The 24,565-nt window shown below is 43.8% G+C and overlaps 1 protein-coding gene across 3 annotated transcripts in view; it reads left to right on the forward strand.

Annotated features, from left to right (window-relative positions):
- Window positions 1-3,432: 3,432 nt before the first annotated feature.
- Window positions 3,433-24,565, forward strand: part of LOC121871371 — a 69,093-nt gene continuing 47,960 nt past the window's right edge. The window contains exons 1-2 of one of the 3 annotated variants that reach the window (XM_042373592.1): window positions 3,433-3,586; window positions 6,192-9,782. In XM_042373592.1, coding sequence (XP_042229526.1) covers window positions 7,103-9,782 — 2,680 coding nt within the window. In that variant the 5' untranslated portion in view covers window positions 3,433-3,586; window positions 6,192-7,102. The remainder of the gene's footprint in view (window positions 3,587-6,191; window positions 9,783-24,565) is intronic. The other 2 variants (XM_042373590.1, XM_042373591.1) reach the window with 2 other exon arrangements.

A 24,565-nucleotide genomic window follows, 5' to 3' on the forward strand; every position in this document is an offset into this window, starting at 1 on the left:
CCCCCGAAAGCTGTGAATGCTGTACAGATGCCATAGCTACTTCACTCCTGAGCAGGTGCCTCAAGTATATAAGGGATTCATTCGTCCTAACTTGGAGTACTGGTCTCATATCTGGGGTGGCTCCTCTTCTGTCCAACTGTTAGATAGGGTGGAATCAAAGACATTTCGTCTTATTAACTCTCCTCCTTTAGTTGATAATCTTTCTTCCCTTTCTCTTCGCCACAATGTTGCTTCACTCTCTCTTTAACGGGCAATGTTCAGTGGATTTAGCATACTGTGTACAGCCGGCACTGCTGTGGACTCGTAACACTCGTCTTGCCCGCGGTGCCCACCATTTCTGTGTGGACCTCGGTCACACTAGAATAACCCGTTATAATACACCCTTCTTTCCACACAGCCAAACTGTGGAATGCTCTGCCCTCTGTGTTTCCACACTCATACAATGTCTCACTTTAAAAAGCCGGTTTTCCAGCATCTTCGTATCGTAGATTAATATAATCTTTTTCTTTTCTATTTTTAAATTAATTTTCCTCTTATTCCCCCCAGGCCCCGTTGTGGGTTGATGACCTGTGCTCGGGTGGACTATTCCCCGTAAAAATTAAAATAAAATAAATTATCATGTCCCATGTTTATAACAGTTCATGTTATCTGTTTTCAATATTGTTAAAACATAGCTAAGGTGTGTTTAATAATAAATAACCCAACCTTTACGTTCATACTCCCAGAATCACTTTTGGCGATGTGAGCTTATTTCAATTTACGTTACATATTATCAAAGAAATAATTTTCATGGAGTAATGAACAAAATTAAACAAATCTGATCAAGTGTGCATGTGTGCAGTAATTAAGAGATACTTCCTCCTATAATCTCCATGGGCTTGGGTTGCCATGTACGGCAGTCCAAGATGGCGGAATTTGTGCTGCAAGTTCAGGTGTTTAAAATTACCGTGATATGAAGCCCTTAATGGATATAATGGCCCGTGGACAGGTAATACAGGTAAACTAATATCCGGCTTAATTGTTCGTTAGTGCTGGGAAGGAAGAGAGGAACAAATTAAAAAGCTTTGAGGAAGAAAATTGGATGCGGGAGTATTGTTGTTTGTGTATGTCTTCCCACAATAGTTGCCGTTTCATTTTGCTTTGACTCTCTCTCTCTCTCTCTCTCTCTCTCTCTCTCTCTCTCTCTCTCTAGGTTTACAAAAGATGTGTTGTACTGTAGCTGAATAGTAGAGGTATATTTATTTTTATTTTATTTTTAAGTAGCTGAATTATCTGCACTTACACGCCATATGTAACTAATGTAACCAAATCAAAACAAGGGGTTGGCTGTAAGTAGGTTTTAGTCTTTACATGAAATAATTTAGTAAAACGGCATGAATGTTGATAATATAGTGTAAATGACTTATGGTATAAAGGGTGGGAGATGTGGAGGTATGTAGGTGGGACAAGAACGTGGCATACCTCTGCTGGATGTCAATTAATCAATGATACATTTACTGCTGTTATCACACACACACACACACATTTTTAAAGATTACTACGATCACAATCTGGTGGTGGTGGGTCTCACACTCACCTGGTGATAGATGCCGCCTCACACACCTGGGCTGGTGTTCGTCTTTACAATATTTTATCATTTGAAACCGATTCCAGAAGTACAGGGGATCTGGGGGGCAATTTGTTCAACTTTCCCTCCGTTTTTCAGGTGTTCACATCACATGCCTTTCACATTTTTTTATTGAGGAAGAGTTACATGGTCAAAACTCATAAATAAAAGAAACACGAGTTCTACCACTTTTATTGCTCTGTGGTGGGGGGCAGGACGCCATTTACCCGCTTGTATGGCTTAACAGTGCATGTGATCCTCTCCTCATGCACGGATGACTGAGAGTACAGTACTGTTCTGTATTGTACTGTGTTGTACTGTACTGTACTGTACTGTATTGTACTGTGTTGTACTGTACTGTATTGTATTGTACTGTATTGTACTGTATTGTACTGTATTGTACTGTACTGTACTGTATTGTACTGTACTGTACTGTGTTGTACTGTACTGTATTGTACTGTATTGTACTGTACTGCGTTGTGCTGTACTGTACTGTACTGTATTGTACTGTACTGTAGTGTACTGTGTTGTGCTGTACAGTACTGTGTTGTACTGTACTGTACTGTGTTGTGCTGCACTGTACTGTACTGTACTGTATTGTACTGTACTGTATTGTACTGTAATGTATTGTACTGTACTGTACTGTATTATACTGTACTGTGTTGTGCTGTAATGTATTGTACTGTACTGTACTGTATTATACTGTACTGTGTTGTGCTGTACTGTATTGTACTGTACTGTACTGTACTGTACTGTACTGTGTTGTGTTGTACTGTGTAACCAAACTCAAAGTTATATTTTACTTTGTGTTGTTAGCTGGAGAATGGTTAATAGGTCATACCCTCAGCAGTCGTGAGAATGAAGAGTGAAAATTGCTTGAAATGTTGTACAATATTATCATAAATATTACGATCAATCAATCAGGGTACGGTCCTCATATCTGAGGGTTGGCGACCACAGTCCTCCACTCTAAACGTTCTCGGGCTTTTTTATCGATCCTCTAAGGTTTTGTATCTCTGGGGACACAGGTTTTAATTCCATTCATCCATCCCAGTCTCTGCCTTCCCCTGGCCCTCCTACCCCTTAATATTTCTGTTATTATCTCCTCATCCCTAATTATATGACCAAAGTGCCTAATTGTATTTTTCCTGTTCTTTTCAAGTATTTCTCTGAAAGATTTGCTAATCTTAGTTCTGTACTTTTTCATTTCTTTTTCTGTCAATGTAGCTTAGTCTTAACATTCGCCCATATCACTACATTCAAAGGCCTCTAACCTCTTACTGGTGTCTACTGAAAGTGTCCACGCTTCTGACCCATACACCAGTCCTTGCCACTAAAGCCTTTCAGCAGCCTATCTTTCAAACTGAAGCTAATGTCTCTCTTCACCAGGTTAGGTTAGGTTATTATAGACTATACAGGTTATAGTCTCAGATACCTTGATGATAATGTTTGTTTAATATTTTCAAAGATGTTACTGTGTGCAGGGCGAGTGAGAATGTTTCCACAACTATCCTCACAATAAGAGTGGTTGTCACCTCGTTGGGCTCTCACCTGTGTACTGCCTCCTGCCATCAGCTGCCAAACAATAACAGTGACGTGAGTTTTTTTTTTCTTAAACTTCTTCCCTCTGGCCATAAAGTTTCCTCCACGGAACACTACAACAAAAGTTTAGGGAGAAAAAACTCGCAAACGCATGTGAGTTCAAGTTTTTAATTGTGGGTTATTATTGAAGTTGTGGAGGTAGTGAGTGGCGGCGTGTGGCATCCAACCCGGGCGGGAGTGGACTGGGCAGCGTTTGGAGAGACACATCAGACGGGCGTGAGGCGCGGCGCAGTACACATGGTGACACCTTACTCCGTGACGCACCACGTGGCCACTCACAAACAATAACAATGATCCCCAAGCGTTACGACCCCAACTTGTGCCCGCTGAGGGGATTTCCCGTGATTGTATGAATGACATCACAGTGTAGTGTATGTGGTATGAATCTTTACCCGTGTCTTGAAAAATAACCAAACTCCAAAACAAAAACACTGCAACTCTTTGTACGCTACGCTACCATTACCACCGTGTTGAGGCAGTGAATGACAACCATCCTTACAAAGTTCGTCTTTGATGTGTTCTGTAACTCGCACAAGGCATTACATGAGTACTATGATATATATATATAACTCAAGGACAACTACACTTTGAACCGAGAAGATAGTAATATGCTGTAGTCCAGTGGTTAAAGTTGTTGTGTGTTACGATGGAGAGGGTGAGCCAGTGTAAGCGTGAGAGGCGGGGCCAGACAGCGTGCTGATGGTGGTGATGTTGCTGGCTTCCCTTACGTCATGTTATCACCCTGACCCCCCCCCTCCTTGCCCCTCTTCCTCCCTGACCCTCTTCCCTGACCCTCCCCCTCCCTGACCCCCCCCCTCCTTGCCCCTCTTCCTCCCTGACCCTCTTCCCTGACCCTCCTCTGACCCTTCCTCCTGACCTTTCCTCAACCTGTCTTGCAGCCAGGTGTCATCTCATTGACTTTATTGTGTTGACCTCAAGTCTTGTGTTGCCATGGTATTAAGTCTTGTGCTGTCATGGTATTAAGTCCTGTGTTGCCATGGTATTAAGTCTTGTGTTGCTATGGTATTAGGTCCTGTGTTGCCACGGTATTAAGTCCCAGGTTGCCATGGTATTAAGTCTTGTGTTGCCATGGTATTAAATCTTGTGTTGCCACGGTATTAAGTCTTGTGTTGCCATGGCATGTCTTGTGTTGCCATGGTATTAAGTCTTGTGTTGCCATGGTATTAAGTCTTGTGTTGCCATGGTATTAAGTCCTGTGTTGCCATGGTATTAAGTCTTGTGTTGCCATGGTATTAAGTCTTGTGTTGCCATGGTATTAAGTCTTGTGTTGCCATGGTATTAAGTCTTGTGTTGCCACTTTATTTATTTCTTCCTAGCAGTGTTGCCACCTTAATTCTTTCATAGTCCGATATTCAGGTAAATCGTATAAGTTCTCGAGTTGAAATAATCCGTTTCAGTAGAGATTATCCCGCTTTTGTTATTTTATTTGTCATTTACGTCATGTTGTGTTAATATTCTATCTATATTCTCGTGCTTGAACCATACGTGCAAAACTGAACCATACGTGCAAAATTGAACCATACGTGTAAAACTGAACCATACGTGTAAAACTGAACCATACGTGTAAAACTGAACCATACGTGCAAAACTGAACCATACGTGCAAAATTGAACCATACGTGTAAAACCCATGGTACAAAGCTGAGGTGTTTGATATCATTTTAGCTTTAAATACCAAGCTAAAATCCGCAAGTAAAGAAAAGCTAATGTGTTTAATTTTGTTTGTTTCTCGATGTATTTTATCACCTGACATCACAACTCGCCTTAAAAGTAGAGTATTAGCGTGCCTATGTGATACCTGGAGACTAACCTAACCTATCCTATCCTAACCTATCCTAACCTATATTCAATACACACTCTCGGGCGTCACCACCACATATCTCACACTGTAAATATTGCATCAAGAAATACTATAAGAGTCGTCCATAAGATCCCCCAAAAAGTAACCTGATTTTTGTGTTGAGACAATATAACACAACGGGCGAAGGATTTTGACAGGAGTCGTAGTGTTCATTCTGACAACCATCAGACCTCCCTCCGTAAAGATATTTTTTTTGGGGGGAGGGGGACTGTACATACGCTATATCCACATACCTTTATATTCTTGACAATGGAAAGGTGTATCATATTTCATCCTGCTATTATTAAACAAATTTCAACCTTATGGACGAACATATCTCTACTTCGTTGTCTCTTTTCTACAACTATATCCATGGTCAGTGTTGTCAGCCAAGGCCAGTCCATCACCCCCTCCTCCCCACCTCTCCTTCAGGCCGCCCACTTTGTTTGTATCACACTTCATTCTTTATCTTTTTCCCTCAAGTTTAATTTTGATGATGTGGAACGTAAATACTGTGTTAACTTATTTTTAATTTGGAGAATGGTAATATTTGGACCTTTAAAAATACGAATCCCGTTTTTTATAGGGAAATCCGTCTAAATCCGTGGAGTTTGTAGAATGATAACATACCAACCTTTTCAAAATACGAATCTCGTTCTTGTAGGGGAATCCGTCGAAATCCATAAAGATTTAATGGATTTTTTCTCGTTTAATCTTAGTGTGGGTAATGATAACATACTGACCTTTAAAAATACGAACCACGTTTTTATAGAGTAATCCATTTAAATCCGTAGAGATTGAATGGCGAGTTAGACTTGGAGGGAATCCCCGGCAGTGCTGCCTTATAGTAATGGTCCAGTGTTGTAGGGCGTCCCTCGTGACCCTGACCGGGGGATGTCTCCATAAAAAAAGAATGTGTTGTTGACATTCTCATGACTCAATATTAAGCATCGTACATTATCTTCACAGTGAACTATATATTTAGCGAAATGATGGACCAGTTTACATTATCTTGACAGTGAAAAACTTACCTTAATTTATAGTATGTTAATATAACAAGAAATATATTGTTAGCGTTGGTAGTGATGTCATTTACTGATGTACATATTGTGCTTAATTACAGAAAAGGAAATGGAAGAAACATGAAGGATGAGACAGTAGAGTGTGTGTGTGTGTGAGAGACCCAACACGGACTGTAAGCTGGAACACCTGCCAACCAGTCTTCATAACACCTGTACTGTACGTCGTGGCTAATGAGAATCACTTGATTGTGCGAAACACATTGGAAACACCGCGGACCTAAAGAACAAATACTTCAGTTGCTGTTACGGGAAGATAAAATAGAACTAATTATTTGAAATTTAAGTGTTTTAGTACAGTTGTGAGACAAGAGAATTGTTTTAGGTGTTTTTTGTGATAAACCTTTAAATGTCCGTCTGACAGGAAAAGAAAATATCCTGTTTAATTTTTGGCCAGTTGAGAGACAGTGGGGAACACCGTGTTGTGACGTCACCATGAAGAGTAGTGAGAGCGACTCCTTGTGAGGTACTCCAGTTATGTGCGGCCTCTCATAACTACCACTGCTGCTGGTCGGTGTTGTCGTCTTTACTTAACATATCATCGTTGTTGTTTTTTTCTGTGGCCTAAGAATGTAACATATCAAGTTGTAAATAGTTTTATAACATTAGTGTTTGTAGCGTAAGAAATATTTGTACTTTGCTGTGATTTTGAAAACTTTTGAAAAAAAAAACTACTTTTGTTTGTCGTCTTGATGTTGTAGTTGTGGAATCTTTTTGGTGTCCGTGAGTTCACTTGTTCATCAGAAACACACTAAGTCCATATGCAAAGATTTAATCACACTTATGTAGTAAGAACATTAATGCTTTATGGAACTGAAGCAAACTAGAGTCTCTCACCCAGTAAACAATGGAAATGAGCGAGTAACAAAATGTGGAGAACACCTAACCGAGGCGACCAGTGCACACCTAATACCACCCTGTTTGTTGATCTTAACAATAATTACCACACTCAAAAATGAGAGTACTAACGAGCACGAGTGGGCTAGTGTCTGCCAGGACGCTAATTGTGTTGTGGGTGGTGATGGTGGTGGTGGTGAAAGGTCAACAGACTCCTCCAGCGTCGCCGCTAGCAAGACCACAAAGTTCTGACAGGCCTCCACCAACGGTCCTCACACACCAACACCCCTCCCACGCCACCATCCCCACTACTCCACCTGCAATGGAGATGCACGGGGAATTACTGAGGCGATTAACCAAGAAAGTTCCTTACGTGTACACAGGAGGAATTCGACAGGCTCCCCACGACCGGTCCAGAGACGTGGTCACAATTGTTCCTAGAGACACAGGGATGCCGCAGGAACAGTCTCCCCACAACACCTTGAGTGAAGGTCATAGTGACAGACAGCTTTATGATAATAGTGATCTGACGGTGCTTCATAATTCTGCGGTCCAACACATCATGACTGCTGGTGACGACCGACACGCGGTGCCTAACAAACTCGCCTCCTCCAGAAGACGATACTCTGGTGTTTTAGGCTTGCTTAGAATACCAGTAGCAACATTTGCACCAGTAGTGGCGGCAGGTGTGGTAGGCAGCACCCGCGCCCACCTGGCCAGGGCGAGAAGGCAGGTGGTGGCGCCCACACCCCTCAGACTCACCCCGCCCCTCAGATTACTTCTACACAACGAACCTTCCAGCCCGCTCCCTCCCCTCACCTCGCTCAAGTCCTCTACTTCTCCACCCTGGTCTTCCTCTGGGGACACTGGCGGACAGGGCGAGAGATCACTGCCTCGCCACCACACAGGACTCGGGGAGGAGGACCCATTTCATTCTCTGTCTGTTTCAACTCAGATAAGTAAACGAGAATTAACCAACGAAGTAAACTTGCTGAACCAGTACTTAGACGCGAGAAAATACGCCAGAGATTTACGATACTTTAGTCAGTTGAGCGATGAGGTTCGTACTGTGGGTGTGAAGAATGTGTACGGAGAGGCATCAGGGGAGCCCATCCACAACCACCACCCACACACCCACTCTGAAGACCCACACGCCCACACCGCTGAGAGTCCGGGCGTGAGGTCATCTGTGTCTGGTAGCGGCAACTCGGTGGACAGGTCTCGACACTTTAGGTCAACAACGAAGAGGAGTAACGACCCTTTAGTAGTGGTAGGAGAATATGACGACCCCTCACGACCGCTCACAGATGTATATGACTATTATCAAAGAACATCGTGGGACAAAAACGACCCCCCCACACCGGCGATCAGCAGAGAGGGCAACTACCCAGAAACAATTACAGATAATGGTGGCTCCTTAAACGCTGCCACCAACCCAAGGACAATCACGCACAGAGACGGCCACACTAGCACATCCACGGACGGAGGTGAATTAACAAGGATAACTACGGACTGGGATGATTACACCAGCACATTCACGGACGAAGACAGTTACTCTGATACACCTGTGGACAAAGTAACAACTACGGACGAAGGTGATTGTTCTGATCCAATCTCAGGTGATGAGTATTCAGGCTCAACTACGGACACAGATGAGTACCTCGGCTCATCTACGGACACAGATGAGTACCTCGCCTCTAGTACGGACGGAGATGAGTACCTCGGCTCAACTACTGTCGGAAATGACAATCTAGATGTAAGGACAGACGATGGTTATCAGTTGGGTGTAACCACGGACGGAGATAACTATTCCAGCCCAACCACGGACGGACCCCCGCCTCCTCCACCATCACCCACGGACAGACAACCCACAAGAGAAACATTCCTGGCCGCAGGGGGGAGGAAAGTCGACGTGTTGGGGGTGAAACTGACGCAGCACCAGGAGTACATCGTTACCGAAGAAGGCGCTGAAGAGACGTACGATATTTGTCGAAAGTTGAAGATATTTTACGAATCTCTCGACACCAAGTTAACCAGTTCGGACTCAAGTGGTGTGAGTCACGGTGTGGTAAATCCGGACTCGGGTATACCTGAGTACTTGGAGTATTTGAGTGTACTGCTTCGGGGATTTGATAAACAGAAAACATATACAAACGCGGAGGTGATTAGTGATTCTGTTGAAGTGAAAACAGCGGGACGTGTGACTAATGACGTGTTGTCGGGACCGCCATCACCTGTGGATAGTGACGGCATTGTACCCAAAACTGAGTTGACTGTAATTAATGATACACTTTTACCGACTAGTGACACCTCTGTACCGACTAACGACACCTCTGTACCAACTAATGACACCTCTGTACCAACTAACGACACCTCTGTACCGACTAGTGACACCTCTGTACCGACTAACGACACCACTGTACCGACTAACGACACCACTGTACCGACTAATGACACCTCTGTACCGACTAACGACACCACTGTACCGACTAACGACACCACTGTACCGACTAATGACACCTCTGTACCGATGACGGCGACGCCTTTAAACGAAGACAACAAAGTTTTATCGGCGACGTCTATGTATAGTGACAACAGTGTACCGATTACGGCGGCGGCTGTCCAGGAGAACTGTACGTCTGTGTCGACCGATTCATCTGTAGGACAGGACCCGTTACCGCCGAGCCCAGCGTCGTCAGCGGCCCCTCCTACAGCACCCTCAGGCGTACAGCTCTGGCTTAAAGACGAAGATGGCAAAGCGGTAGAGGGGGCCCTGTCGTCCGCCCATCAGTACACAGGTTAGTTCTCTCTCTCGACCCGGTCTGCTTCACTCCTCCCACCTCCTCCGTCAAGTTACCACGAGGATTTTTTAAACCTAACCTGACCTGACCTGACCTAACCTAACCTAACCTGACCTGACCTAACCTTGAAATATTCCTCATTACTTTGTTGTGAAGCCCAGACTCATGTTTATAGCATCTGCCAACAAACAGGAGATTAACTACTTTTTTATGAGGAGATGTTTGGTTCGGTCTTCTTATTGGGTGAGGTAGAGGAGGTTAAATATGACAGTATTAACACGTGTCACCTAACCTAACCTAACCTATCATAACCTAACCTAACCTAACCTAACCTAACCTATCATAACCTAACCTAACCTAACCTATCATAAACCTAACCTAACCTATCATAAACCTAACCTAATATAACCTAACCTAACCAAACATGTCCGTGTAGATGTTTGTTAACGTGGTCAATAAGGGTCAATTTGTTAGCTTGTTTTAGGCTTGAGAATAATCCATTAGCGCCTCGTGTAACCCAGCCACCACCTCCAGGTATAATCACTGTATATATCATTATGGTGCTGGTCAGGTGTGAGTCAGTGGTTCAGGTGTGAGTTAGTGGTTCAGGTGTGAGTCAGTGATTCAGGTGTGAGTTAGTGGTTCAGGTGTGAGTTAGTGGTTCAGGTGTGAGTTAGTGGTTCAGGTGTGAGTTAGTGGTTCAGATGTGAGTCAGTGATTCAGATGTGAGTCAGTGGTTCAGGTTAGATTAGGTGTGTGTGTGTGTGTGTGTGTGTGTGTGTGTGTGTGTGTGTGTGTGGCAAGAGTAATGAAAACAGCGAATCGCCTCTTCTTTTGTTCAATCTCTCAATGCAATGTATAACTTTGTGAAATAAAATGTATAGTTCTTCAAGAGGTGTACACATTATAATCCTAAGTGTTGTTGTTGTTGTTTTGTTGTTAATGTTGTTGTTATCTTGATGTGTTTTTGTTTTTACCTCAGGGTACAATAAACGCCGGGCTGTTTTTTATAACTTATCAGGTTTATGCTGTATGTCTTATGATTCTTGATAAATGTGAAGACGATAATAATAATCATAATAATAATAATAATAATAATAATAGTAGTAGTAACAATAGTAATACACTAGACCACTATATCAGACGGGTGGATGGGGGAGCTACACTAATTAGTTCAGTATTGTATTAAGTATGAGAGGGGGGAGGTGGGGGGGGGTACTGAGATAGACGACGCAGTAAGAGGCCTGGAGACGCGCGGTGTAGAGCTAGCGGGCGCCGCATTAATCTAGGGCGGGCTGTAGCGGCGCAATAAGGCATTTGTGTAAGGAATATAGTCAACATAAGCTGTAGGGAGTGGTAGTAGATGCTTAGTGGGCCATTCAGGGTATACTTAGAGGTGTTGGTGGGTGTAGTTTGACGTGTAGAGGTCGGTTAGTTGACAAATATTGGAGTTAAATTCTTAGAGCCGAGAAGTGGTATGTTATCGAGGTGACCACCAGTGATGTGTGTGTGTGTGTGTGTAGGATCAGAGAGGAAGTTTCTCTGAGCTCTCGGTGTTTAAAGTCCCAGTATAAAGGATCTAAGCGTTTATGAAACATTACTGACCAATACATTTAATCCAGGTAACAAGATTAATTAGTTATATTTTACCTGTTTTTCCACACACACCCCACACCCCACCCCCCCCCCCACACACACACAACGAACCAAATAATACACATAAATGTTATATCTAGACCTTGGTGGGAGAGCTGGGATTTATGTCAAACTTTTATAGACAGTTTTTTATTTAGTGCAAGACTTGTGTGAACCCTGAGGCTATAGTTATGTGGGTATAACGTGTGTGTGTGTGTGTGTGTGTGTGTGTGTGTGTGTGTGTGTGTGTGTGTGTGTGTGTGTGTGTGTGTAAGTCAAGGTTCAAGAGGGAATCATTTTTTTTTGTATACAGGTGTTCAGATATTTTTTCACCACCATTTTCACCACCTCTACTCTGGCGGTTCTCTAAGACCACCACTTCTTTCCACTTCTTTACTTAAACTGTTTGTGTTTGGGGGTGGGGGGGTGGGGTGCGTGGGGTGGGTGGGGTTGGGGTGGGTGGGTGGGTGGGGGGTGAAGGGGTAACGAATGCGTTTTATTTTCTTCTCACTTACACCACCTTCAGGCAGTATGCAGAGAGAGAGAGAGAGAGAGAGAGAGAGAGAGAGAGAGGAGAGAGAGAGAGAGAGAGAGAGAACAGGAAATTGGCAAGGAAATTATCAACACTTTTCCTATAATATTCTTTTTTTTACTCTCAATTTCCAATATTTTTCTTCATAGTTTAAGAAATATTTGAGAAAGCTATTAAAGTATTCTCTCTCTCTCTAGTAGTGACGTCAGAGATGGGTTTGACCTGACTGAAAACGAACCAGAGTATTCATTCAAAACCTGGCCGGTTGGGTTCTGGTTAGGTTGACTGGTTAGGTTGGGTCCGGTTAGTTGGGTTCGGTTAAGTTGGGTTCGGTTAGGTTGGGTTAGGTTAGGTTAGGTTAAGGATTGTCTAGTTACACAGACTTTATTAACTTACTGAAATATACAGTTTAATATTAACATTAATATTAAGAGACTTAGCATAATATTTTCTTCAATGGTTTACTTATTGAATAATTAGTCCACAAAATTGAACCATTTATCTTTTTAACCTCTTTATTTAATTAACCTCAAGTTCTAAGTTCAAGAGTTCGTTTAACAAAGTTCACACCGGTACAAAGTTCACATTCTCGTCACAAGTTCACACCTGTACAAAGTTTATCTCTCGTCACAAGTTCACACCTGTACAAAGTTCACCTCTGTCACAAGTTCACACCTGTACAAAGTTCACATTCTGTCACAAGTTCACACCTGTACAAAGTTCACCTCTGTCAAAGTTTACACCTGTACAAAGTTCACATTCTGTCACAAGTTCACCTGTACAAAGTTCACCTCGTCAACACCTGTACAAAGTTTATCTTCGTCACAAGTTCACCTGTACAAAGTTCACTCTGTCATGTCTACACCTGTACAAAGTTCACATTCTGTCAAGTTCACACCTGTACAAAGTTCACATTCTGTCACAGTTCACACCTGTACAAAGTTCACATTCTCGTCTAGTTCCCACCTGTACAGTTTACATTCTCGTCACAAGTTCACACCTGTACAAAGTTCACATTCTCGTCACAAGTTCACACCTGTACAAAGTTCACCTCTCGTCACAAGTCCACACCTGTACAAAGTTCACATTCTGTCACAAGTTCACACCTGTACAAAGTTCACATTCTGTCACACGTTCACACCTGTACAGTTCATTCTGTCACAGTTCACACCTGTACAAAGTTCACTTCTGTCACAAGTTCACACCTGTACAAAGTCTACATCTGTCACAAGTTCACCCTGTACAAAGTTCACCTCGTCACAAGTTCACACCTGTACAAAGTTCACCTCTCGTCATTTCATACCAATATCGCCACGAAGAGTTCACGTGTTACACTCGGCCATCATGACCCGTCACTCTACACTCGACCATCATGATCCGTCACTTACACTCGGCCATCATGACCCAGTCACCTATACCCGACCACGACCCGTCCTTACACACCGACCATCATGACCCGTCACTTACACCTGACCATCATGACCCGTCACTCTACACTCTGACCATCATGACCCGTCACTCTACACCTGGCCATCATGACCCGTCACTCTACACCTGACCATCATGACCCGTCACTCTACATCGACCATCATGACCCGTCACTCTACCCGGCCATCATACCCGTCACTCACACTGACCATCATGACCCGTCACCTACACCCGACCATCACGACCCGTCACTCTACACTGACCATCATGACCCGTCACTCTACACCCGACCATCATGACCCGTCACTCTACACTCGGCCATCATGACCCGTCACTTACACTGGCCATCATGACCCGTCACTCTACACTCGGCCATCATGACCCGTCACTCTACACCCGACCATCATGACCCGTCACTTCTACACTCGACCATCATGACCCGTCACTCTACACCCTGCCATCATGACCCGTCACTCTACACCCGACCATCACGACCCGTCACTCTACACTGACCATCATGACCCGTCTCTACACTGACCATCATGACCTGTCACTTCACACCCGGCCATCATGACCCGTCACCTACACTCGACCATCATGACCTGTCACTCTACACTCGGCCATCATGACCCAGTCACTCTACACCCGGCCATCATGACCCGTCACTTACACTCGACCATCATGACCCGTCACTCTGCCTAATTCAGTAGAAAACATGAAGGTAATCCTCTGTAAAGCATCGACGACCTTAGACTCATCTTCCGCGTTCTGAATTATTCATCGTTGTCACCGAGTTGATAGATTTAACGCTGGCTGTCTAGTGACGCTAAGTGGTGTCAAGAGGCGGTTAAGGGTCTAGTGGCGCTGGTGTGCGTCTAGTGGCGGTTAAGGGGTGTCCAGTGGCGCTAAGGGGTGTCTAGTGGCACGCAAGGGTGTCTAGTGGCGCTAAGGGGTGTCTAGTGGCGGTTAAGGGTGTCTAGTGCCAATGAAGTGGTGTCTAGTGGCGCTAAGGGGTGTCTAGTGGCTTTAAGGGGTGTCTAGTGGCGCTTGTGGTGTCTAGTGGCACGTAAAAGGCTTTTTGCATTTTAAATTGTTTAGTGGCATTTTGAGGACTGTTTTGAAGCACTTAAGACTGCCTGGTGGCACTTAGCAGATGTCTAGTGTTTGGCACTTAAGCTTATAAAACAGTTAATGAAAAGAGGGATGATGAAGACATGGAGGAGAGAGAGAGAGAGAGAGAGAGAGAGAGAGAGAGAGAGAGAGAGAGGGGAGAGAGGAGAGAGGGGAGAGAGAGAGAGAGAGAGAGAGAGAGAGAGAGAGAGAGAGAGGATTTACTGCCGGGTTAGTTTCATTATACAGTATAGGTTAAGAATGTTCAAATTACGCTTAGCTCTGTGTGTGTGTGTGTGTGTGTGTGTGTGTGTGTGTGTGTGTGTGTGTGTGTGTGTGTGTGTGTGTGTGTGTGTGTCCCCTACTTGCTGCTACTCATAAGCGTGTGCACATATACAGTTATTATGGTATTGTCATAGTTTTGTACACATAACTGCGCATTTATAATGTGTACATATGCCTATGAGTGAGTGTGTGTGCTTTCAAACCTGCACACCCTAATTATGAATGAGAACCTAATTGTGTTGTTAGCATAGAATGTGTACATAACTGTCTTATTAACTGCGTCACAACCTGGCGTTTACATGTGTGTGTGTGTATGTGTGTGTGTGTATGTGTATGTGTGTGTGTGTGTGTGTGTGTGTGTGTGGGTGTGTGTGTGTGTGTGTGTGTGTGTGTGTGTCTGTGTGTGTGTGTGTGTGTGTGTGTGTGTGTGTCTGTCTGTGTGTGTGTGTGTGTGTGTGTGTGTGGTTCCTATTCTGCAATGCACCAAACCTACTCACTGTGTTTCACCTTCTGTACGTGTACTTGTCCGTGTGTGTGTGTGTGTGTGTGTGTGTGTGTATGCATGTATGTAACTATGTGTTTATGTATACATATATGTGTGTGTGTGTTCTTGATAACTCGCTCATGAAAGTTTTTCTCTCACTCTATCTCCCATCAGAGCACCTGAGATTAGTCCAAAACACTGTCCTCTAATATAACATATATCTGACCCACTTATTGCCATCTCAAAACACTATTGTATAACTTTCTGGGGAGAATTAATTACAGATATAGTTTATAAATCAGAATATACAATACACACCTATACAATTTATACACTTATACAATTTATACACCTGTGAGGTTATACTGGGAATACTAAACATTAGGAAATTATCGATACATATTGACCACAGTTGATGGTCTACTGTGGCTGTTGTAAAGTTTCACCAGTTTCTATGATTTACCCAGTGTGTGTGTGTGTGTGTGTGTGTGTGTGTGTGTGTGTGTGTGTGTGTGTGTGTGTGGCGAGGTAGCGAAGAGTGTCAGCAGGGAGAGGGACGGTGTCAGGAGGTGAACAGTGTCAGCAGGGAGGGAGGAGGTCAGGTGAACAGTGCCAGCAAGGAGGAGGATAGAGTGTCAGGAGGTGAAGAGTGTCAGCAGGAGGAGGCCAGGAGGTGACAGTGTCAGGAGATGTACAGTGTCAGCAGGGAGTGTCAGGGGTGTGCAGTGTCACAGGGGAGAGTGTCAGGAGGTGTACAGTGTCAGTAGGGGAGAGGTCAGAGGTGTACAGTGTCAGGGGTGTACAGTGTCAGCAGGGGAGGCCAGGGGTGTGCAGTGTCAGCAGGGAAGAGTGTCAGGAGGTGTACAGTGTCAGGAGATGTACAGTGTCAGGAGATATACAGTGTCAGCAGGGGAATGTTGGGGGTGTACAGTGTCAGCAGGGAGAGGTCAGGAGGTGTACAGTGTCAGGAGATGTACAGTGTCAGGAGGTGTACAGTGTCAGGGGTGTACAGTGTCAGGGGGTGTACAGTGTCAGCAGGAGAGGTCAGGAGATGTAGCGTGTCAGGGGGTGTACAGTGTCAGCAGGGGAGAGGCCAGGAGATGTACAGTGTCGAGGTGTACAGTGTCAGGGGTGTACAGTGTCAGGGTGCAGTGTCAGCAGGGAGAGTGTCAGGAGATGTACAGTGTCAGGGGTGTACAGTGTCAGCAGGGGAGAGGTCAGGAGATGTACAGGTCAGGAGGTGTACAGTGTCAGCAGGGGAGAGTGTCAGCAGGGGGCATCAGATCGGACCACGCCAATGCGGTATCAAGCTAAACAGTCCCCTGGTGTGTCATTATTGAACCACTACCTCTGTCTCTATCTGTCTCTATTATCTCTCTCACTGTCTCTTTCATCACTCTGTCTCTTTTATCTCTCTCACTGTCTCTTTTATCTCATTCTGTCTCTTTTTATCTCTCATTTCTTTTTTATCTCTCATTCTGTCTCTTTTTATCTCTCACTGTCTCTTTATCTCTCACTGTCTCTTTTATCTCTCATTCTGTCTCTTTTTATCTCTCACTCTGTCTCTTTTATCTCTCACTGTCTCTTTTATCTCATTAACTGTTAGGTTAGGTTGACCATGTAAGTCTCCAACGACCATGTACGTGTTTTGGTGACCATACGTGTCTTATGGTGACCATGTACGTGTCTCTGGTGACCATGTACGTGTCACCATGTACGTGTCACCATGTATGTCACCATGTACGTGTCACCATGTACGTGTTTCTGGTGTGAGAGGCAGGTGTTCAGTCAGTAAGACAGATAGTTCCAGGTGATCGCCCTCAGAATACGTGACACTTAATATATTATAACATATGGGGGGACACACCCCAACCCATCATAACCCAACCTAACCCATCCCATCCCATCCCATCCCAATCCATCCCATCCCATCCCATCCCAACCCATCCTATCCCACCCCATCCCAACCCAACCCAACCCAACCTAACCTAACCCAACCTAACCCAACCTATCTCAACCCAACCCATCCCAACCCAACCTAACCTAACCCAACCCAACCCATCCATCCTAACCTAACCCAACCCAACCCAACCCATCCCAACCTCATCCCATCCCATCCCAACCCAACTTAACCCAACCTATCCTAACCCAACCCATCCTACCCTATCCCAACCCAACCCAACTCCATCCCATCCCATCCATCCCATCCTATCCCAACCTAACCTAACCTAACCCCAACCTAACCTAATCCTAACTCAACTGCCCTATCCTATCTTATCCTAATCTTATCTTATCCTATCTCAATCTAACCTAACCTAACTCTATCCTAACTTAACTTCCAACCCAACCCTGATATGACCAAGTAAACCCCCCAGTCTCACCCTGATTTAGCACGTGTGGGTTGAGTGTTGTGAAAATCCGGCTTCATTTCTGGGGCCGGATGGTAGGGAGGAAGGAGAGGAGGAGGAGGAGGAAGGAGAGGAGGAGGAGGAGGAAGGAGAGGAGGAAGAGAGGAGGAAGGAGGAGGAGGAGAAAGGAGGAGTGCTTATGTCTTCATTTATTTATCTTGTCCGTCTGTCTGTCATTGTGTGCGTGTGTGTGTGTCTGTGTATGTGTGTGTGTGTGTATGTGTGTGTGACTAGATGTGCGTGTGTGGGTTTAATTATATATATAAACTGAGAACGTATTTTGATTCAGGATTGACAAGGCGTTCGTAAATCATGAAGGCGGATTTATAAACAAGTCGTTCGTAAATCATAAAGGCGGATTTATAAACAAGTCGTTCGTAAATCATGAAGGCGGATTTTAAACAAGTCGTCGTAAATCATGAAGGCGGATTTATAAACAAGGCGTTCGTAAATGCGAAGGCGGATTTATAAACGTCGTTCGTAAATCATGAAGGCGGATTTATAAACAAGTCGTTCGTAACCGCGAAGGCGGATTTATAAACAAGTCGTCTGTAAATGATGAAGGCGGATTTATAAACAAGGCGTTCGTAATCATGAAGGTGGATTTATAAACAAGTCGTTCGTAAATCATGAAGGCGGATTTAAACAAGTCGTTCGTAAATCATGAAGGCGATTTATAAACAAGGCGTTCGTAAACATGAAGGATTTATAAACAAGGCGTTCGTAAATCATGAAGGCGGATTTATAAACAAGTCGTTCGTAAATGTCGAAGGCGGATTTATAAAATTTTTTTCTTTTTTCTTTCCAGGTAAGACCATCTCACGGAGTAATTTAGGTTGTAGTTAGGGAGAGCTACAGGTGAGGCCGACGGAGGCTGCAAGGTGAGGCCGACGGAGAGCTGCACAGGTGAGGCCGACGGAGAGCTGCACAGGTGAGGCCGACGGAGAGCTGTACAGGTGAGGTAAACATTTAAAACAATAATAATAATATTTTCTTCGTTTGTTTTTAAAATTGGTTCTAATAATTTCTATAATTATTGTGATTTTGTTTACAGGAATTGGTACTCATGGGAGTGTGTAAAGGTTCAGGTATCGTACTCAGGGTTAAGGTATCGTACTATAGTTCAGGTATCGTACTCATGGGGTTAAGTATCGTACCTAGGGGTTCAGGTATCGTACTACAAGTTAAGGTATCGTACTCATAGTTCAGGTATCACCTCAAGGGTTAAGGTATCGTACTCAAGGGGTTAAGGTATCGTAAAGGGTTCAGGTATCGTACCAAGGTTACGAATTAAGGGGGTTGCTGCATGTACTGGCGGTTCAGGCATCGTACCAAGGGTGGATCAGTTCAGTATCGTACTGGCGTAGTTAAGATCGTATCATGCAGGTATCGCAAGGGGTTAAGTATCGTACTCAAGGGTTCAGGTATCGTACCCATGGGGTTAAGGTATCGCACCATGGGGTTAAGGTATCGTACTCAAGGGGTTACGTATCGTACCATAGTTACGTATCGTACCATGGGGGTTAAGTATCGTACTCAAGGGGTTAAGGTATCGTACCACGGGTTCTGCATCGTACTCGAGGGTTAAGGTATCGTACCAAGGGGTTCAGGTATCGTACCTGGCAGTTGATCGTACCGGCGGTTAAGGTATCGTACTCAAGGGTTAAGGTATCGTACTCATGGGGGTTAAGGTATCGCACTAAGGGGTTAAGGTATCGTACCAAGGTAGATGTAGGAAGTATCGTACCATGGGGTTAAAGCATCGTACCCATGGGGAAGGTATCGCACGCAAGGTTGTGTATCGTACCATGGGTTAATCGCACCAAGGGTTAAGGTATCGTACCAAGGGTAAGTATCGTACCATGGGGTTAAGGTATCACCTAAGGGTTAAGTATCGTACCCATGGGGGTTATGCATCGTACTCAAGGGTTGAGGTATCGTACCTAAGGCGGTATCGAATTAAGGGTTAAGGTATCGTACTCATGGGGTTAAGGTATCGTACTAAGGGGTTAGGTATCGTACTCAAGGGGTTAAGGTATCGTACTATGGGGTTAAGGTATCGTACTGGCGGGGTTAAGGTATCGTACTCAAGGGTTAAGGTATCGTACCAAGAGGTTAAGGATCGTACTGGGGTTGGATCGCACTCAAGGGTTGGTATCGTACTCATGGGGTTAAAGTATCGTACTCATGGGGTTAAAGTATCGTACTCAAGGGGTTAAAGTATCGTACTTAAGGGGTTAAGGTATCGCATCAAGGGGTTAAGGTATCGTATCAAGGGTTAAAGTATCTACCATATGTATCGTACCATGGGGTTAAAGTATCGTACTTAAGGGTTAAAGTATCGTACCAAGGGTTAAGGTATCGTACCTCAAGGGGTTAAGGTATCGTACTCAAGGGTTAAGGTATCGTACCAAGAGGTTAGAGTATCGTACTCAAGGGGTTAAGGTATCGTACTAAGAAGGGTATCGTACCCAAGAGGTTAAAGTATCGTACCTGGGGTTGGGGTATCGTACCAAGAGGTTAAGGTATCACTGAAGGGGTTAAGGTATCGAACCTGGGGTTAAGGTATCGTACCTAGGGGTTAAGGTATCGTACCTGGGGTTAAGTATCGTACCAAGAGGTGTTAAGGATCGTACCTAGGGGTTAAGGTATCGTACTAAGGGGTTAAAGTATCGTACTCAAGGGTTAAAGTATCGTACTCAAGGGGTTAAGTATCGTACTCATGGGGTTAAAGTATCGTACCAAGGGGTTAAAGTATCGTACTTGGGGTTAAAGTATCGTACTAAGAGGTTAGGCGTATCGAACGAGGGGTTAAGTATCGTACCATGGTTGTGACGTACCTGGGGGTTAGATGCATCGTACTCAAGGGTTAAGGTATCGTACCAAGGGGTTAAGGTATCGTACCTGGAGGGGTTAAATCGTACCAAGAGGTTAAGGCATCGTACTTGAGGGGTTGGAGTATCGTACCTGGGGTTGGTGCATCGTACCAAGGGGTTAAGGTATCGTACTCGGGTTAAAGTATCGTACTCAAGGGGTTAAAGTATCGTACCATGGGTTAAAGTATCGTACCAAGGGTTGAAGCATCGTACTCAAGAGGTTAAGGTATCGTACTCAAGGGTTAAAGTATCGTACTCAAGGGGTTAAAGTATCGTACTCAAGGGTTAGATAAGGGTATCGTACCTGGGGGTTAAGGTATCGTACTCATGGGGGTTAAAGTATCGTACTCATGGGGTTAAGGTATCGTACTCATGGGGTTAAAGACGTACCTAAGGTAAAGTATCGTACTCAAGGGGTTAAAGCATCGTACTTAAGGGGTTAAGGTATCGTACTAGGGGGTTAAGGTATCGTACTCAAGGGGTTAAGGTATCGTACTCAGGGTTAAGTATCGTACTCAAGGGGTTAGAGTATCGTACTCAAGGGTTAAGGTATCGTACTCAAGGGGTTAAGTATCGTACTCAAGGGTTAAAGTATCGTACTCATGGGGTTAAAGTATCGTACTCGAGGGGTTAAGGTATCGTACTCAAAGGGGTTAAGGTATCGTACTCAAGGGGTTAAGTATCGTACTCAAGAGGGTTAGGTATCGTACTCAAGGGGTTAAAGTATCGTACTCAAAGGTTTAAGGTATCGTACTCAAGGGTTAGGTATCGTACTCAGGGTTAGGTATCGTACTCCAAAGGGTTAAGGTATCGTACTCAAGGGGTTAAGTATCGTACTCAGGGGTTAAAGTATCGTACTCAAGGGTTAGGTATCGTACTCAGGGGTTAAAGTATCGTACTCAAGGGGTTAAGGTATCGTACTCAAGGGGTTAAGGTATCGTACTCAAGGGTGGTATCGTACTCATGGGGTTAGGTATCGTACTCAGGGTTAAGTATCGTACTCAAGGGGTTAGATATCGTACTCAAGGGTTAAGGTATCGTACTCAAGGGTTAAGGTATCGTACTCAAGGGGTTAAGTATCGTACTCAAGGGGTTAAGTATCGTACTCAAGGGTTAAGGTATCGTACTCAAGGGGTTAAGAGTATCGTACTCATGGGGTTAAGGTATCGTACTCAAGGGGTTAAGGTATCGTACTCAGGGGTTAGGTATCGTACTCAAGGGGTTAAAGTATCGTACTCAAGGGTTAGAGTATCGTACTCAAGGGGTTAAGTATCGTACTCAAGGGGTTAAGGTATCGTACTCATGAGGGTTAAATATCGTACTCAGGGGTTAAGGTATCGTACTCAGGGTTAGATATCGTACTCAAGGGGTTAAGGTATCGTACTCAAGGGTTAGGTATCGTACTCAAGGGTTTAGCTATCGTGCTCAAGGGTTGGTATCGTACTCAAGGGTTAAAATATCGTACTCAAGGGGTTAGAGTATCGTAATAAGGGTTAAGGTATCGTACTCATAGGGGTTAAGGTATTATCGTACTCAAGGGGTTAAGATTTTCGTACTCAAGGGGTTAAGGTATCGTACTCAAGGGTTAAGGTATCGTACTCAAGGGGTTAAATATCGTACTCAAGGGTTAGGTATCGTACTCAAGGGGTTAAGGTATCGTACTCATGAGGGTTAAGAATATCGTACTCATGAGGTTAGAGTATCGTACTCAAGGGTTAAGGTATCGTACTCAATGGGTTAAAGTATCGTACTCAAGGGTTAGGTATCGTACTCATAGGGGTTAAGGTATCGTACTCAAGGGTGTTAAGGTATCGTACTCAAGGGTTAAGGTATCGTACTCATGGGGTTAAAGTATCGTACTCAAGGGGTTAAGGTATCGTACTCAAGGGTATTAAGTATCGTACTCAAGGGGTTAAGGTATCGTACTCAGGGGGTTCAGGTATCGTACTCATGGGGTTAGGTATCGTACTCAAGGTGTTAAGGTATCGTACTCAGGGGTTAAAGTATCGTCCTTAGGTTCAGGTATCGTACTCAAGGTGTTAAGGTATCGTACTCAAGGGTTAAGTATCGTACTCAAGGGTTAAAGTATCGTACTCAAGGGGTTAAGTATCGTACTCAGGGGTTAAGGTATCGTACTCATGGGGTTCGAGTATCGTACTCAAGGGGTTAGATTATCGTACTCAAGGTGTTAGTATCGTACTCAAGGGGTTAGGTATCGTACTCCAGGGGTTCAGGTATCGTACTCAAGGTGTTAAGGTATCGTACTCAAGGGGTTAAGGTATATCGTACTCAGAGTTAGGTATCGTACTCAGGGGTTAAGGTATCGTACTCAGGGGTTAGGTATCGTACTCAGAGGTTTAATATCGTACTCAAGAGGTTAAGGTATCGTACTCAAGGGTTAAGATATCGTACTCAAGAGGTTAAGTTATCGTACTCAGGGGTTAAAGTATCGTACTCAGGGGTTAAAGTATCGTACTCAAGGGGTTAAAGTATCGTACTCAAGAGGTTAAGGTATCGTACTCAGGTGTTAAGATATCGTACTCAAGAGGTTAAGTATCGTACTCAAGGGTTAAGTATCGTACTCAAGGGGTTAAAGTATCGTACTCATGACGCTGATGATACTAATTTTATTTGTCTGTCTGTGTATTTCGACGCACTAGAAGCGATTATTATTATTATTATTATTATTTTATTATTATTATTATTATTATTATTATTATTATTTTTATTATTATTATTATTATTATTATTATTATTATTATTATTATTATTATTATTATTATTGGTATTATTATTATTATTATTATTATTATTATTATTATTATTATTATTATTAATATTATTGGTATTATTATTATTATTATTATTATTATTATTATTATTATTATTATTATTATTATTATTATTATTATTATTATTGTTGGTATTATTATTATTATTATTATTATTATTATTATTATTATTATTATTATATTATTGGTTATTATTATTATTATTATTATTATTATTATTATTATTATTATTATTATTAGTATTACTTTAATTATCTTAATATTGTAATAAAGCAGCGCGTGATACACAATAAAAACAGTTCAATTTACTAACGAGGGGGGCAGAGTGGTCGGGAGGGACAGCCTAACATAACTGTGAGCTAATTAATTATCCAGTTATATATACTGTTACCAGTTAACTGATTTTACCTGTTTAATTAGGGAGTGTAATGGGTGGCTGGTCGACGCCTCTACGATCAATAACGTTGACCTGTAACGACCTGGTGATGACGCAATGCCTCCTGACCTTGACGGATGGTGAATTACCCTCTTCCGTTCCTCCTCCTCCTCCTCATCCTCTTCAACACCATGAACCTGACCTGACCTGACCTGACCTACTGAACACCAACCATTACTTCCCTCCCCTCTCTGTGTCGTGTCACCCTCATCCCCCTCCCTCCTACTGTATGTCCCGAAGGAGTCTCAAGACTGGTCATAACCTCCCCTCCCCCTCCCCTCCCCCCTCACACGCTCCTCGTCCCCTCTGCTTCATATTGACCATTGAGACACCAATTGGGTAGTTCGGTCACCCTCGTAAAAGTATCTACCAGCCAGGCTCCATGGTGGGCCACTTGGGCTTAATTTAGCTGCTGGGGGTTTGTGGGTTAGTGGGTTAGTGGGTTGGTCGGTGGATGGGTTTGTGGGTTAGTGGGTTGATTAGTGGATGGGTTTGTGGGTTAGTGGGTTGATTAGTGGATGGGTTTGTGGGTTAGTGGGTTGGTTAGTGGATGGGTTTGTGGGTTAGTGGGTTAGTGGGTTGGTCGGTGGATGGGTTTGTGGGTTAGTGGGTTGATTATTGGTGGATGGGTTTGTGGGGTTAGTGGGTTGGTGGTCGTGTTGGGTTGTGGGTTGTATGGAGCGTGGGTTTGTGGGTAATTTATTGTGTGTGTATGTGTGTGTGTGTGTGTGTGTGTGTGTGTGTGTGTGTGTGTGTGTGTGTGTGTGTGTGGCTGCCTCCACTGTTGTGCTGTG

The sequence above is a fragment of the Homarus americanus genome, unplaced genomic scaffold, assembly GCF_018991925.1.
Source record: "Homarus americanus isolate GMGI-L3 unplaced genomic scaffold, GMGI_Hamer_2.0 scaffold45698, whole genome shotgun sequence".
NCBI lineage: Eukaryota > Metazoa > Arthropoda > Malacostraca > Decapoda > Nephropidae > Homarus > Homarus americanus.